At 34.9% G+C, this 14,879-nt stretch overlaps 1 protein-coding gene and 1 pseudogene across 1 annotated transcript; both read right to left on the bottom strand.

Moving 5' to 3' along the window:
* Positions 1-3,116: 3,116 nt before the first annotated feature.
* Positions 3,117-5,615, bottom strand: LOC143580543 (flotillin-like protein 4; annotated as a pseudogene).
* A 1,898-nt stretch (positions 5,616-7,513) lies between these two features.
* LOC143580540 (hydroxyproline O-arabinosyltransferase 1-like) lies at positions 7,514-12,051 on the bottom strand. Its single transcript, XM_077063532.1, has 8 exons — positions 11,541-12,051; positions 9,963-10,030; positions 9,667-9,868; positions 9,014-9,111; positions 8,856-8,925; positions 8,700-8,771; positions 7,831-7,944; positions 7,514-7,753 (listed from the first exon to the last, which is right to left on the bottom strand). The coding sequence occupies exons 1-8, from the start codon at positions 11,940-11,942 to the stop codon at positions 7,694-7,696; spliced, it is 1,086 nt and encodes a 361-aa protein (XP_076919647.1). The 5' UTR covers positions 11,943-12,051; the 3' UTR covers positions 7,514-7,693.
* Between the last annotated feature and the right edge of the window lie 2,828 nt (positions 12,052-14,879).

The raw sequence follows: 14,879 nt of genomic DNA on the forward strand, positions 1-14,879 counted from the left end.
AAAACTGGATAAAAACATAGACAAACACAATAATGGCGCGAGCCCGAACTTAACGGTTGTCCTACTGAACTCTGTCAAATAATCAACTTGTTTTAAACCGTAGCGGAATAAAGAACTGTAAATCAGAAAACTGAAACTTTCAAGTGATACAATAAAACCTGACAAACGCGGTTGGCACTGGTTCTCTGTTTTTTTAAACGATATTTTATGACTTGACAACGGTTCTTCAAAATAAGATCTTGATTTAACGTTCTCGACTCGTACAATTAACAAACTGTACAAAAAACTTGCATCCATAGATTCTGGCCCACACAAAGTGGGCTCATGCCCTCGTAATCACCGCCCAAATAAATAACAGCCCAAAAGAGACAATAAATGATTTTCTTAGCCCACTATAACAATTTATGCCTTCTGTGTTAACTAAAGAAAAAACCAAATATAACTCCACCCTTTTTGTTTTTGTTTTGATTTATGACACTCATAATAAGACAAAACCACAAATAAAGTTGCTTCATTTTTCCTTCTTGAATGGCACACGAGAAATAAAAAGAGAATACACAAATGCAATTTTATATGATCATTACTCACAATATGAAAACTGGTGGTTGAAAATTAATTGCTTTCCAAACAGAACCTCAACTCAGATCGTCGGCGGCTGGATGGAAACCCTAGACGGCGATCACTTTCTACACCTGTGGCGGCGCAATAAAACGACCGGTGGTTACTGGTAGCGGCGACGAAACCTTGGCAGCAGTTAGAGGTAACGCGGCGGAACCTAGCTCCGATTTTATGGGCGGCTACGAGCGGACTGGTTCAATGTATTCTTCGGGTGTAATGAACCTAAGCTCTGATACCACTTGTTAGGATTAAACACACACACGAACCGAACACAAACACGAAAGCAACAAACAGACATAGGGATTTAACGTGGTTGTGTCTAAACTGACGTACGTCCACAGGTGGCAACTAGATATTCTTTATTGAGTGACAAGAGATTACAAGTACATAACGTCAAATATATAAGATTAATCTAGGGTTTGCATCTTATTGAACAAGAAATCCAAACCGGGCCGGGCTTCGGTCTGGCCACCCTACACCCATCTGTCATTTGGACTTAAAATAATAAATCGGGCCTAAAAAAAGGCTAAGGAAACCAACAATCCTTGAAATTGGTTTTAAACAAACTGGAGCTAATCATTCTTTGTTTATTTTTTAAGAACAAGATGTGTTGTTGCGCTTATTTACGTGGATGATGTAATAATCATGAGTAACAACTCAAACAAATTGAAAACACAAAGATTTTCCTTGATAACAAATTCGGTATCAAGGACCTTGGGCCACTAAAATACTTTCTTAGCATCGAATTGGCTTGAACATTTGAAGGTTTGATACTAAGTCAACGAAAATACATCCTCGATATCCTCGAAGACACATGTATGATGCGTCCAAGCCCGTTTCCAATGGAACAAAACCTAAAGTTGGATAGGTGTGAGGAAGAACAACGGGTTAATAGCCAACAATGTCGGAGACTAGCTGGAAGATTACTTTATCTACAGGCCACGAGACCCGACATCACCTTCTTCGTGAATGTCTTAAGTCAGTTTGTAAGTGACCCAAGAGAAAGCCACATGGAGGCTGCTAATTGTGTTCTTCATTACCTCAAAACTACTCCGGAACAAGGTATTCTTCTTCCTAAGGCAGGTGGAACTAACCTTACTATTTACAGTAATTCGGATTGGTTAGGGTGCCCGTTCACGAGAAGGTCAAGGACCATTTATGTGCTCCTATTGGGTGAGGTTCCCGCGTCATGGAAATCAAAAAAAGTAGTCAGTTGTCTCATGGACATCGGCCGAAGCCGAATACCAGGCTATGGCAGCCGCTGTTAGTGAGACACTTTGGATGAGATGGCTCTTAAAAGAATTTGGCACTCCACCAGATCGGACCACACATGTGTTTTGTGACAACCAAGGGGCACGACATATAGCTAACAATCTGGTGTATCATGAACGAACAAAGCATGTCGAAATAGACTGTTATTTTGTTAGGGAACGGGTAGAGTCAAAGGAGATCCAAACCATGGAAATTGCTACAAACATGCAGGTTGCGGATATCCTCACAAAGCCTTTGGGAACACAATTACTTCAGGGATTACTTGTCAAGTAGGGCGTTCACGATCTTCACGCTCCAACTTGAGGGGGAGTAATGGAAATTGTGGCTTATTTACGGAAGATGATTTTCTTATTTTTGGATGATTTATTTCTTTTATTTTCTTGCCTTCATCTTCTCTTGTTAGTTTGCCTTTATTTAAGGTCTTTCTTTTTAGCTCTCTTGTATTTATAGAGATGTTCTCTGATGTATTTTAGATGAAGAATATCAATATATGTACCCAAGAATGTCATAATAATTTTATTATTTAGTATGTTGAAAGATGATTTTGATTAAATTACTGTTAGCAAGAAATTTACTGATGTCATTTGATTGCACATTTGCATGTGGGCATAGCACTTTTGAAGAGCTTCTTGAAATAATATAACAAAACAAAATTACTTCAATTTCTATTCTAAACTTTAATTAATATAAATCAAAACTCATTCATAAACTTATATCCACATACTAATCAATTCACTATTGAATGGTAATATGGTATATTGATTACTTTAACACTATTGGACGTCAGCCCTTGACTTTCATGCTTTCAGTTCAATTTCATTCCAAAATCATATTTTCATATTTGCATTATACTACATTCCCGGTCTGTGTAGTACACGAGTCCGCCACTATAACGTATATCACTATATATGTAAAGGTTATCCATGAATGAAAATTATGATTTTACTCATCATCTTCTATGATCATTCATACCCACCTCACTCCACCATCACTAAACTCGCAAGAATGACCATGAATTTATTGTATGCTCATCGTTTGCTTAATGTTTCTGATCTATTCAAATGTATAAAAGAAGTTACTTCATCCTTCTAGGTAATAAACGTCAATGTTATTGTTGCAACATGCGGTTACAAAAACTATTTGTATATAAATAGTAGCACATGGATATGCCACAAACTATATATGATTAAAGAGAAATACTAAATGTGTTTATGAACCGCTAAAGCCTAGAAACCAAACGGGCAAACAGTGAACTCATATAAAACATTAATAATGACTAGCGTTACATTCTTATAACTTACGGATTGTGGATCTTATTAACACCATTATTAGATTACTAATTAACTAAGGACTTGAAATCATGATTCCATATGAGAATATTGATCCTACCATTTAGGATTCAGTGATCTTCCCCATCCAATTCGGTGGCAACATTCCGGTTTGTTCATGAACCGTGCTAAACAAAGGCGGTAACATCTTGTACACCCCGGCCACTTCCTCCATAGCACCACTCTGATTCTCACCACCGCCTGCACCCGTCCAAATACTAATCTTTGGCTGCAGCCCCTTAACCGCCTCCCCATTAATCTTGGCGATTTCTTGATACATTCCGCCATTGATCATTAAATAATCTCTTAAAGCCCCATAGTTACCTCCCAATGCACCCAAAAGTGTCCTTAAGTAGGTCCCTTGGGCCTGTGCAAGGGAAACTAGACCTTCAGCCTCTTTTTGTTTTGCATATAGTTCACCATCTGCTACTTGTTGCCTAGAGTAGAACGTCGCATCCGCCATCGCCTTTTGAGCCTCTGCTTCTTTTTCTCTCATACAAAATTGCTTCTGCAGCCTTTTGTTGCTTATAAAGCAACCAGTTCGCCTCTTGTACCTTTGATTATATCCAATTTATGATTATAAATTAAACATGTTCACACAAACCATTTCTGTTCAGATGGCCGTTTTAACAAAAAAGATCAAAGTTTGACTGTCTACGGTTTAGGATAGCCGTCTGGATATTGGACAAACGGCTATTTGACCAACAATTATCAAAATGTGACCACTTATGGTTAGAACAACAATAAATTTCAATTTTTTTTCTTTTTTGGCCAAAACGGTCTTCTAAGTGTTTTATGAACGGCCATTTCATAATGTGAAATCAAATAGGGGTGGTACAGCTATAGCATGCACCATTCAAAAGATACATGTGTGAATAAAATGTTGTTACCTTGGTTTCATACTCAACGCTAGCTTTGCTCAAGAACTCGGACTTGAGTTTCTCAGTCTGAGTGAACGCGTTCATGATTTCAACCTCCTTCTGTAGTTCCGCCTCCCTGAGGGCCACCGCCTTGGTCGCCTCCACCTCAGCCACCTGTGAATCCCTGGCCCACTTGGCCTTCTTCACTGCCAGCTCAGCATCTGCTTCAGCCAACTCAGCCTCCCTCTCATTCTCAAACACCTTAACCTCCGTCATCACCTTTATCTCTTCCTTCTTCCCCTCTCCCTGCCTCCGTGTCGATACGATCTTTGTTTCTGCGTCAATCTTAGCAGCGTTCTGCAGTGTTTGTCCATCTCGCAGCTTCGCTCCGATTTCACCCTATATCACAAAATTCAAAATTTTAACCAATGTAAGTTTAAACGTATATAATAATGGGGTGTGCATGGTTTGGTTTGGGTCGGTTTTAGGCTAAACTAAACCAAAAACCAAAACTTCAGTTTTTGAATTTTGGAACTTTCGGTTTTGGTTTTCAGTTGTCAAATGGATTCGGTTTGGCTTAGGTTTTTTGGTTTTGCGATTTGAGCATGAAACTTTTGGATCTCAATTTTTTTCCCAATATCAAGAATTTGGGCGTAAATAATTTCGTTAGTTAATAAATAATTGATTATACATACATTTGGGTTAAAACATATAAATTACATACTTAGTAAAGTTATAAATTATTCGAAATAAAAAGTAAAAAATAAAAATCTATAAATTTGGTTCGGTTTGGTTTCTTTATATATGAAACTAAAGCCACCCCATAAGTTTGGTTTTGCAAAGACGTAACACCAAACCATTGATTTTTGTTTCTGTTCGGTTTTTTCAGCAATTCAGTTTCATGGTTGTTTTGCGGTTTCATGCACACCCTTACATTATATCAAATTTTAACGATATATTTTTACCTTCATCTTGGCTTCAGAGACATCAATCTTAGCCTGATTCGCGGCTTCCATTTGTGTTTTCTGTCCTAAATACGAGAAGTACTCGTGTCCGGGAACATCCACCAACTGTTTTAACATTCGCATTATAGATCCACAACCCGAACTGATTGAGTTCCAGCTGAACTTTCCCAAAAACCTCCTGCTTAAACGCTTTAGTTCCTTTAAAGATCTCTTCCATGGTCATGGAGGCAGCGAGTACACGTGTCTCGCCCTCGATGATCCCCTTAACGAGCTCGTTCATGTGGTTTGATTCTTTATCGTGAGAGGAGATGAGTTTGGCGTACTTGTGGAGACTTTCTTGGTCGTCGACGCGTGGACCGATGGTGAACACGGCTGGGAGGATGAATGGGAGTTTCTCGGCGCTCATGGCCATGACTTCGAACGTGTAATTCACCGGAGAGATGTCGAAAACCGAGTAGGATTGACCAGGAAATACCCATGCTTTCTTGGAGATCTTGATGTCGTCGATCCCGAAGCCGGTGATGACTAAGTACTCGGAGGCACTTGCTACTCGATACATGATTAATGGCAGGAAACGACAAAGGAGAATAACAAGGGACAGGATGCGTAATATGCGGTACTTGGGTTGAAGGGGTTTTTGTGAGTACGTAACAAATGCATGCAATATATATTTTATATACACACAGATATCAGAATTTTAGGGTAAGTGGATGATCATAAAAAATTGAATATTAAAAAATATTTTTAGACAAAAATTGGGAAAGGAAATACTAAATGTGGCATTAATGCAAAGGCAATTTAATAACATGTGTGAGTTGAATGTTGTATACAATAAAGCATAAGTTGTAGAATCACAATGTTTTAGTAATCAACATAAGTTGTAGAAAAACAAAGATGTAATTGGGCAATTACATGAAGTCAAGAAGATGCAAAAAGTTGTATATCATCAATTAGTTACAACATTTACACTGCATTCTCGGGTTTAAAATACAAGAAAAAAAATAATAAAATTGGATAGAAGAAGAAAGGAAAAGAAATTATATACTTAAAAGGCATTCTCGAGTTAAAAAAATATTAATTACATTCTTGAGTTATGTTAGAAGGAAAAAGATAGGAAAAAAATTTGTAACTTTACAATTATGTCCTCATAGCAACATGGAAAAGAGAATTAAGATATGGTAAATTAATAATATGATAATAAGATATAAACTTTCTTTCACAATCAGACCATATTTGGCAGGAAAGTTTTGGAGGAAAAAAACCATAACTTTTCTTTCCATTCTATTTCTTTTCTTTTAAAAACAAAACTCAAGAATGAAGAAAGAAAAATTTTCTTATCTTTTCTTTTCTAAATCCTTAAATAAGAAACTCAATAATGCAGTGTGAATGTTATTACTTATTAACTGATTAAATCGAATAGTCTACATTGATTAAATAATGGAAGCTCGAAAAGAATCTTGGGCTCGTAGAATTAAGATGCATGATGCAACCAATTATTTATTTATTAGGTATGAATTTTATAATAATAATAATAATAATAATAATAATAATAATAATAATAAGTTGGTTTTATAATAATACTTTTACATTCATTTAATAGTTATCATTACAATATTTTGTTATTATCATATTTTATTATTACTATTCAAATTAATATATAATATATATTTAAATTGAATAATTGAAAAATAGTTTGGGTTGTTATTATCATATTTTATTATTACTATTCAAATTAATATATAATATATATTTAAATTGAATAATTGAAAAATAGTTTGGGTTGGATGTGACAAAAAGTACATTAGTTTTAATGGAGTTGAGTTGGGATGAAAAACATAATGTGACTCTTGTGAAGAATAGAGCTGTAAAAATTAAAATGATAGGTGAGATGTACTCCTACCACCTTTAGGGTGGTGACAATGGGGTGCCGCATCGGTACGAGCGGGAACACCGCCCCGCCTCCTGTGGTACAAATAGAAATGAAGCCGCATAGGGGAATACACGTCTGATGCCATGACGAACAAAGAGGAAAATTCTCTTGTGGGAAGAATGATTGGGATGGAGATTGGATGTTGGGTCAGGATGGAGGAGGAACACCACCCCGCCCATGTAAGTACCGAAGAAAGATGAGCGGGGTGGCGGGAGCACTCCATCCACCCTTAGAAAGTAAAATCTCAAGTAAGTTGCTAGCAAAGCCAAGCCAACTCGAACCCCTTTTGATCTTCATAGCAGATGCAAAGGTGGGTTGCAGCCAAAGATTAGCTTTTGGATTGGTAAAAACGGCGGCAGAGAGGGAAGTGATGGGGTTCTGTGAAGCAAGTTACGGTGGTGCACGAAATGTTGTCGCCGTGTAGAACCAAATACCGTGAATAACATCATTTATCAGAACACTAAAACCAAATAAAAAAATATTTTTTATTATAGCTTGAATCTTCTATCCAACCACCCTCTTAAATTGTAATACCTTCAAGGTTATGACTTAAAATCAGCTTTTCATATAAGAGTGTTCATATGCTAGACCTGAAAATAGTTACAACGTCAAACTCTTTAACCGATCGCAATTGTATCGAAACAGATGAAATACACATATTTTTGGCACGTGCTGCAAATAGTTGAACATTCGCAGGCTTCTAATGTATAACCAAAGGGTCTAAGGTCCCCAGTTTGGGATGTTCTCTGAGGCTTCATTCACCATTTTCACAAGTGTCACCTGCCAAATTTTGTAAATTAGTTTGACCTTTAAAGTCAAAGTCAAATAATGGTGCAAGTGATGAAACAAAAGCTTACCACACTTTCAGGGACACCAGGTGGAGGAAGCGGAAGGTTTTTAGGAGGGTAGACGTTATCAAACGATCTTTTGTCAAATCTCCACTCGCCGATCTTCCCATACGTTAACTTTCCCTGTAAATAGTTCAACGCCAAAACAGGTTTTAAGTAAAATTTGTTTTATGAAATGGCATTTTGTGATATATTTTATCTTAAACAGGTCAAATATCTCCCGTTAGGAATGTAAACAAACCGATTGAACATGAACAAGGCATGTTCATGTTCGTTCTTTTAACTTTAATCGAACGAATTTGTTGTTCATGCTCGTTTGATAAGAAAATGAACATTTCATGTTAATTCATGTTCGTTCATTAAAAATTTAAACGAATTGTTCACAGATACAAACAAAAGTTAACAGACAAACATACACGAACAGACATATATCGGCTTGCAATTCAAAGAGTAAATTAAAGATACAAAAAACAAAACATAAATAAAAATTATCTATTTATATTTAAAAAACATAAACGAGCGGATATTAACGAACGTTCAAAAACGTAAATGAACGAACGAAACATGTGTATATATTCCTTCACTTAACTAAATGAACAAAAGTCTTGGTTCATGTTAGTTCATTTATTAAATAAACCAACGTAAATAAACTCCTCGCTATAAAGTTCACTGAATATTGGGTTCGTTTACCAGCTTATCACCCAAGATATTTAAAATACAAATAATCATTTAAATCGTTATATTTAATATAAAAAATTAATCATTATTATACTCCGTAATAATCTAGTTTCTGTAATATTAAATCTTTTCCGGTTGGGAGATCAACTTTTTTTTAACTTTAAAAATATGAACAGAAGTTGGTTGCAGAAATATGGTACCTGCATATCATAGTCACATCCATATGTGTAGTGAATTATGTACTTGTTGCCAATTTCTGTGTCCCATGGAGGCTATTGATTATAACAAAAAATATTATTATATTAGTAAATATTATTACATTTTGTTCGGAAATAAAAACCCGAAAAGAATAAAACCTGAAGCATGAAATCCTTGTGTAAAATGTTACCAACATCATGCAACGCCGATGAAACAGCATAAGCATACCTGCATATGAAGTATGAACCCAATAACTTGTATTTTACTAAAAAGTTAAGTAATTAAACATCCATTCAAAAAGAATCTAAATTCTTACATCTCAAGGACCCAACCGAAAGCCTTATCAGTTTCAGGGTCTTTTTTCATCGCCAACGACACGTTCATCCATGTGGGGGCTATTTTTTTAAGCGATTCCTAAATCCAGAAATATAAAGAGATCATAAAATTTTAAAAGAAACCATAATGCGAGTACTGTTTTCATGTAAGGGTATGAATTTCCGACACAACACGAACCTAATACAAAATTTGCGAACTTGGGTTTTATACAAAAAGGTACGGGACAGTTTCAGGTCGAACCGCGAACCCGTTTAGCTAAATGGGTCTTATTCCTGCCAACCCGGCGGCTTCACGGCCCGTTTAACCATTTTATTTATTTTTTTAAATGTGTTTTAAAGTTATCTTATGTCAAATTTAAAACTAAAAATAAAATTGACATAGATTTTATAATTAAAATGTAATTGTTTTATATAAATTTGTATTTTGTGTTGTACAAACGATAATTTAAAGTATCTATATGTGTAAAAATAAGAAACTTTTGGGTTAAACGGGTCATGTCAACCGGCGAATATGTATTTCGTGTTAGGGTTCGTGAGTCTGACATGATTTCTAGATTCGAGTCGCGTTCGGGTTGAACCCACAAACACGACCCGCTTAGCACCCATGAATTTTTATGTGCATAATTATATTTACCTTCCCAACAATAACGGGTGAATTTCCAATAGGGTCAATATTGGTAATCGGGCCCTTACTTTCCGGGAAATACTTTCTAAGAACCTTCTCATATTTTTTAGGTTCGATGTAAAAGAACGGGAACGCGGCTCCAAGGCCATCTCGTGACAAATTTGGTATCGGATTTACAATAATATGATCGGGCTCGGACATTAATATATAGCTGCATACAATATAAGAACAAGACATTTATAAATTAAAAAGATATATTTATGGATGAAAAAATGAATCTATTAACGATTATAGTTTATACATACTCTTCTTTAATGTCTGCTTGTTGAAGCCATTGCACAAATGCCCATGGTCTATTTAGGACTATGTAACCCTGAAAAATACAAGAAAATAATTAAGAGTTGAAACATAAAGATATTAATGAAAATAATCATCAAAATTTCTATACTCAACGAATTTGATTCATTATATAAGTCAATTAGTCAAATAAGAAAAACCTTTGCAATTTGAAATTAGAATTGTGGATCTCCATCTATCTAAACACTATCACACACACAATTCTTCTAAACAACGGTTTGTTTTGACTTTGAAAGTCAACACTATGATACCTTTATAATCCAAAGTGGCAATAAAACATAAGTTTTTACACCCAAAAACACTTCCTTGCAATAAATCTTGCATCCTCTGTTCAACTTACAAATCAATATTTCCCCTAAACATAACATTTTTTGTCAATTTTAAAAGTCATATTTTGCCTAAATGACCCTAAAAGTCAAAATTAGACTCTATAGTACCTTCATGATCTGAAATAGCAATAACACTCTTAGTTTTTTACATCCAAAAACTCTTTCATGAAATACATTTTACATCATCTATCCAAATCACACATCATTTTTTCCCCGTAACCGAACATTGTTCTCAATTTTAAGGTCAAATTCCACCAAAATGGCATTAAAAGTCAAAATTAGACTATAATACCTTTATCATCGGAAATGGCAATAACACATTTAGTTTTTACTTTCAAAAAACTATTTCTTGCAATATATCTTACATCATCTATTCAAATCACACATCATTTTTCCCTCTTAACCTAACATTCTTGTCAATTTTAAAGGTCAAAATCTGCCTAAATGACATTAAAAGTCAAAATTACACTCTATAATACCATTATAATCCAAAATCACAATAAGACATTTAGTTTTCACACACCTTACCAGCAATATATCTTACATCATCTATTCAAATCACACATCAATCCTTCCCCTAAACAACAACTATTAACCAAAATCAAAACAAACCCACATTTCGAATCGGCTAATCACAGAATGGCCATTTCGAATCGGGCCAACTATCCCTGTAATTTCTTGTTTCATCTAATCAAAGTTCCGGGTTTATCATACACACAAATCCTAACTGACCTCTACACCTAAAAAATGGTTTATCTTGACTTTGAAAATCAACACTATACTACCTTAATAATCCAAAGTGACAATAACACATTAGTTTTTACACCCAAAAACTCTTTCCTGCAATATATCTTACTTCATCTATCCATAATTTTGCCCCTTAGCCTAACATTCTTGTCAATTTTCAATCTCAAAATCTGGCTAAATGACACTCAAAGTCAATATAATATCTTTGTCACCCAAAATGACAATAACACATTTAGTTTTTACACCCAAAAACTCTTTCTTGCAATATATCTAACATCATGTATTCAACTCACACATCAATTTTCCCCTAAACCTAACATTCTAACCAATTTCAAATATCAAAATCTTCCTAAAATAACATCAAAACTCCAAAACTCAACAAATTAAACCCAAACAACAACAATTCACTAAACTTAAAACAAACCCACAAAACAATTCCAAAAACCATACCCGATCTGTCCCCGCGGGCAACGGCTGTGCCACGAAAGTCGGGATCTCATCCATAAACTTATCGGGTTTACCCGAATGCAAGATCCTAGTAAACCCACCCATCTCACACTCAACTCCACCTCTCTTCTTCATCTCCTTGAACCAATAATACATCACCCTCGTCTGCCACGTGTTATACACCGAATCAGAAGCAGTAACCGCAGTATGAAACAACCTCTTCTTATTAGTCAACGTTGACTTCCTGTCACCAGGCATCTTAATAATCGGGTCAAAAGACAACACCCCAGATGAACCCGGGAGTTCTTGCTTAAGTGGAGCATTGGCGGAGATGATAATATTGTATGTGATCAGAGCTACAGAGAATGTTATGATTAATGTGAAGAAGAAATTGCCACAACCCATGATGTAATAATATTGAATGAAGGTTTTTACATTTGGGGATTAGGGTTATTGGGAAGTTGAAGTTGAAGTTGAAGTTGAAGAACAAAAGTCATATATGTATATGTATATGTATATGTATATGTATATGTATATGTATATGTATATGTATATGTATATGTATATGTATATGTATATGTATATGTATATGTATATGGGTTGTAATCCATGGTGTGCGAGAGTGGTTGAAGAATATAAAACTGGTTGTCCGACCAGACCAAACTATAGGTAGGATTCTTGTTTAAGCTTTGACTAGTTATTTTTTCGTTAAAAAATCTAGGGTCGTGTGATATGTCTGTCTAATGTGATATATCTTTTAGCTTCAGACTTTTTTTTATGGATTAGTTTGTAATTTTAAAAATAATAATTTTTTATATAACGTCGACGGTCTACTATGTGACTGGGTGGTCGCTGGAGGTTTGCAGACGATCTCAGTTTGGAACCTTAAGAGAGTTTCTCTTGAAGGGCATAACCCCTGATTCTCTGGGTCCTTCCAACACCCTAAAAAAACCTTCAATCTTGATGTCACTTGACACCAGTTACGTCGTCATAAGAGTTGAAACCCTCTTATGTAACGCAGAAAGTTTAATATTATGTAATATTTTAATATAGGTAATGTCTTAAAAAAACAAAGATGATTACATTCATAATATTATTAGTTAGTTAAATATTGTTTTCATTGTTTATAGTGTCTTGCTAATAGATTTTATAAAATGATTCTGGTGATTGTTTAGAAAACAAAAGGTTAAATATATAAAAATAACTACATTTAATATATAGTTTTTTTAACAGCGACTTTCTTGTGAATTAGGCACTGTACTTTTTAAATTCGGAGAGTCTCATTGCTCCACTGTGGTCAGACTATGTTGTTTTAACCGGACTCACGTTGGTTTCAGAGTTTGGTTTGGGCGTTCTTCCGAGAAAGCATATCGTCGACTGTCATTTATCAGTCGTTGTGCCATCAACAGAATTCTTTAGCGTATAACACATTGTGGGACAAAAACCTGGGTGTGCTCGAGATTCGAACTAGCATCACAAGGCCTAGCTTATATCATTCATTGACATAATCAACCAAAAGTGACACCAATTGAGATCGATCTTGAGTCTCCATTAATGAACCAAAGTCTCTTATCATTGTGCCACAACTGAGAATATTACATTTAATAGTTGCATTAATGATTATATATACTGAATTTCCAACAAGTCAACAAATAGATAATTGTCTGTGGACTCCGTACGGGGTGACCAATGACAAATGCCACCGTCAGCGGGCCCAACCTAGCCATACGAAGCCCTAAGCGCCTCCAAGTTATCTCCACTTTCGTGGAAAACCCACCCGCTAGAAGACCTATTAGCAGTCAAGCCTAGGCACCTTTAGGATTGAACCGGAGATCATAAACATCTCGGTATTCCTTTATTGAGTCACCCATATTTTTCTCAAAGTATTATTTGTACGAATCAAACCTGTATCTCTATTGAAACACCGAAGCTTCTTATCATTAAACCACGTTTAAAAGGACAACATTAACGATTATATTCATAACAATATTTAATTTGATACAAAAGTTGAATTGTGGATGTTTAATAAATAACAATAACTGAGTACTTATAGTAATTTAATATTAAACCATAGAAAAAAAGGCTAATAGATACAAGCTGTTAAAGATCATAATTATTATATATGAAGTAAAATAAAGATTGGGTTACATTCATGAATGATTATATTCATAACGTACAATACTTAATACAATAGTTGAAATGTGATGTTTAATAAATGGCATTCATAACAATAACTGAATAATTATAGTAACATAATCCTTACACGTAGAGAGAAAATTAAAAAGAAGGATCAGGTAGATAAACGAAAGCTGGGAAAACTAAGTAGCTATGCATATGAAGTAAAATAAAGAGAATGTTGATATTTGGGTAAAACTTTTGATTAAAAAAAATAATCTCCAGCTCAAATTTGAACATGAGACATCCCCTCTAAAAATCACGTGTCTCTACCAAGTAAGCTAGTCTCATGTTAGCCTTTGGATAATTGAATATGTTGAAATATATGAATATTTCAATTTAGTTGAAAATAGTATTGAAATATAATGAGGTTTTCTTGTTTATAATATAGCTGTGTTTATTATTTTATATGTTAGATTAGGTTGAGATCAATTCGGGTTAAACATAAGCTGAGTTAAAGTTAGTGATGGGCGTGAAAGCTGGTGTTGCGCTCGTGCGCTGAACCGGACTCCTTGTAGGCTTGACACTCTAATCTCTTGTTGTGATCTATAGAAAGAAATTAAGGGAGAGATGTAGTTAAGAGCCCAAAAAATTTGTTTACATCATCATCATCTTTCATCTGATATCGGAATGCTTTCCATATCTCATAACGTCTTTGAATCATATTTGTTCTTCGTTATTCGTTTGATTTAGGATTTCGTCACTCTGATGATTTATGTCTAGTTTTGTGATTCTCAACAAATTCATTTGTTTTGTAAGATTATTGTGTTAATGGTTGAGTTTCAGTTTATGTTTTATATATGCTCCAATTTGTTTCTTTGATCTAATACGTTTCTTGGGTGAAACATTTGTGTTTAAGTTTAATAACAAGAGAATTTATACTTATGACAATATATTGAAACGTAAAAATAAAGTGAGTTCATCAATTGAGAAACGAATAGTTCTTTTTAAGCTTCTTAGGCCTTAAAATTCGTGTGGGCTACAATGCTCTTTTGATTGAAAACATTATTTATTGGGTAGATAGATTAATGGGTAAATGAGCGCGATATTAGCAAAAAGTGTTCTACTTGATATCTTGAATAAGATATCCGACCTAACATACACAAAGAAATAAAAATCCAGCGAGGAGACGTGTCTCCAACATCAAAAGTGGGATTGAAGTATTCA

The sequence above is a fragment of the Bidens hawaiensis genome, unplaced genomic scaffold (genome assembly GCF_021521415.1).
Source record: "Bidens hawaiensis isolate Kalapana, Puna unplaced genomic scaffold, B.hawaiensis_p1.1 tig00030520_1, whole genome shotgun sequence".
NCBI lineage: Eukaryota > Viridiplantae > Streptophyta > Magnoliopsida > Asterales > Asteraceae > Bidens > Bidens hawaiensis.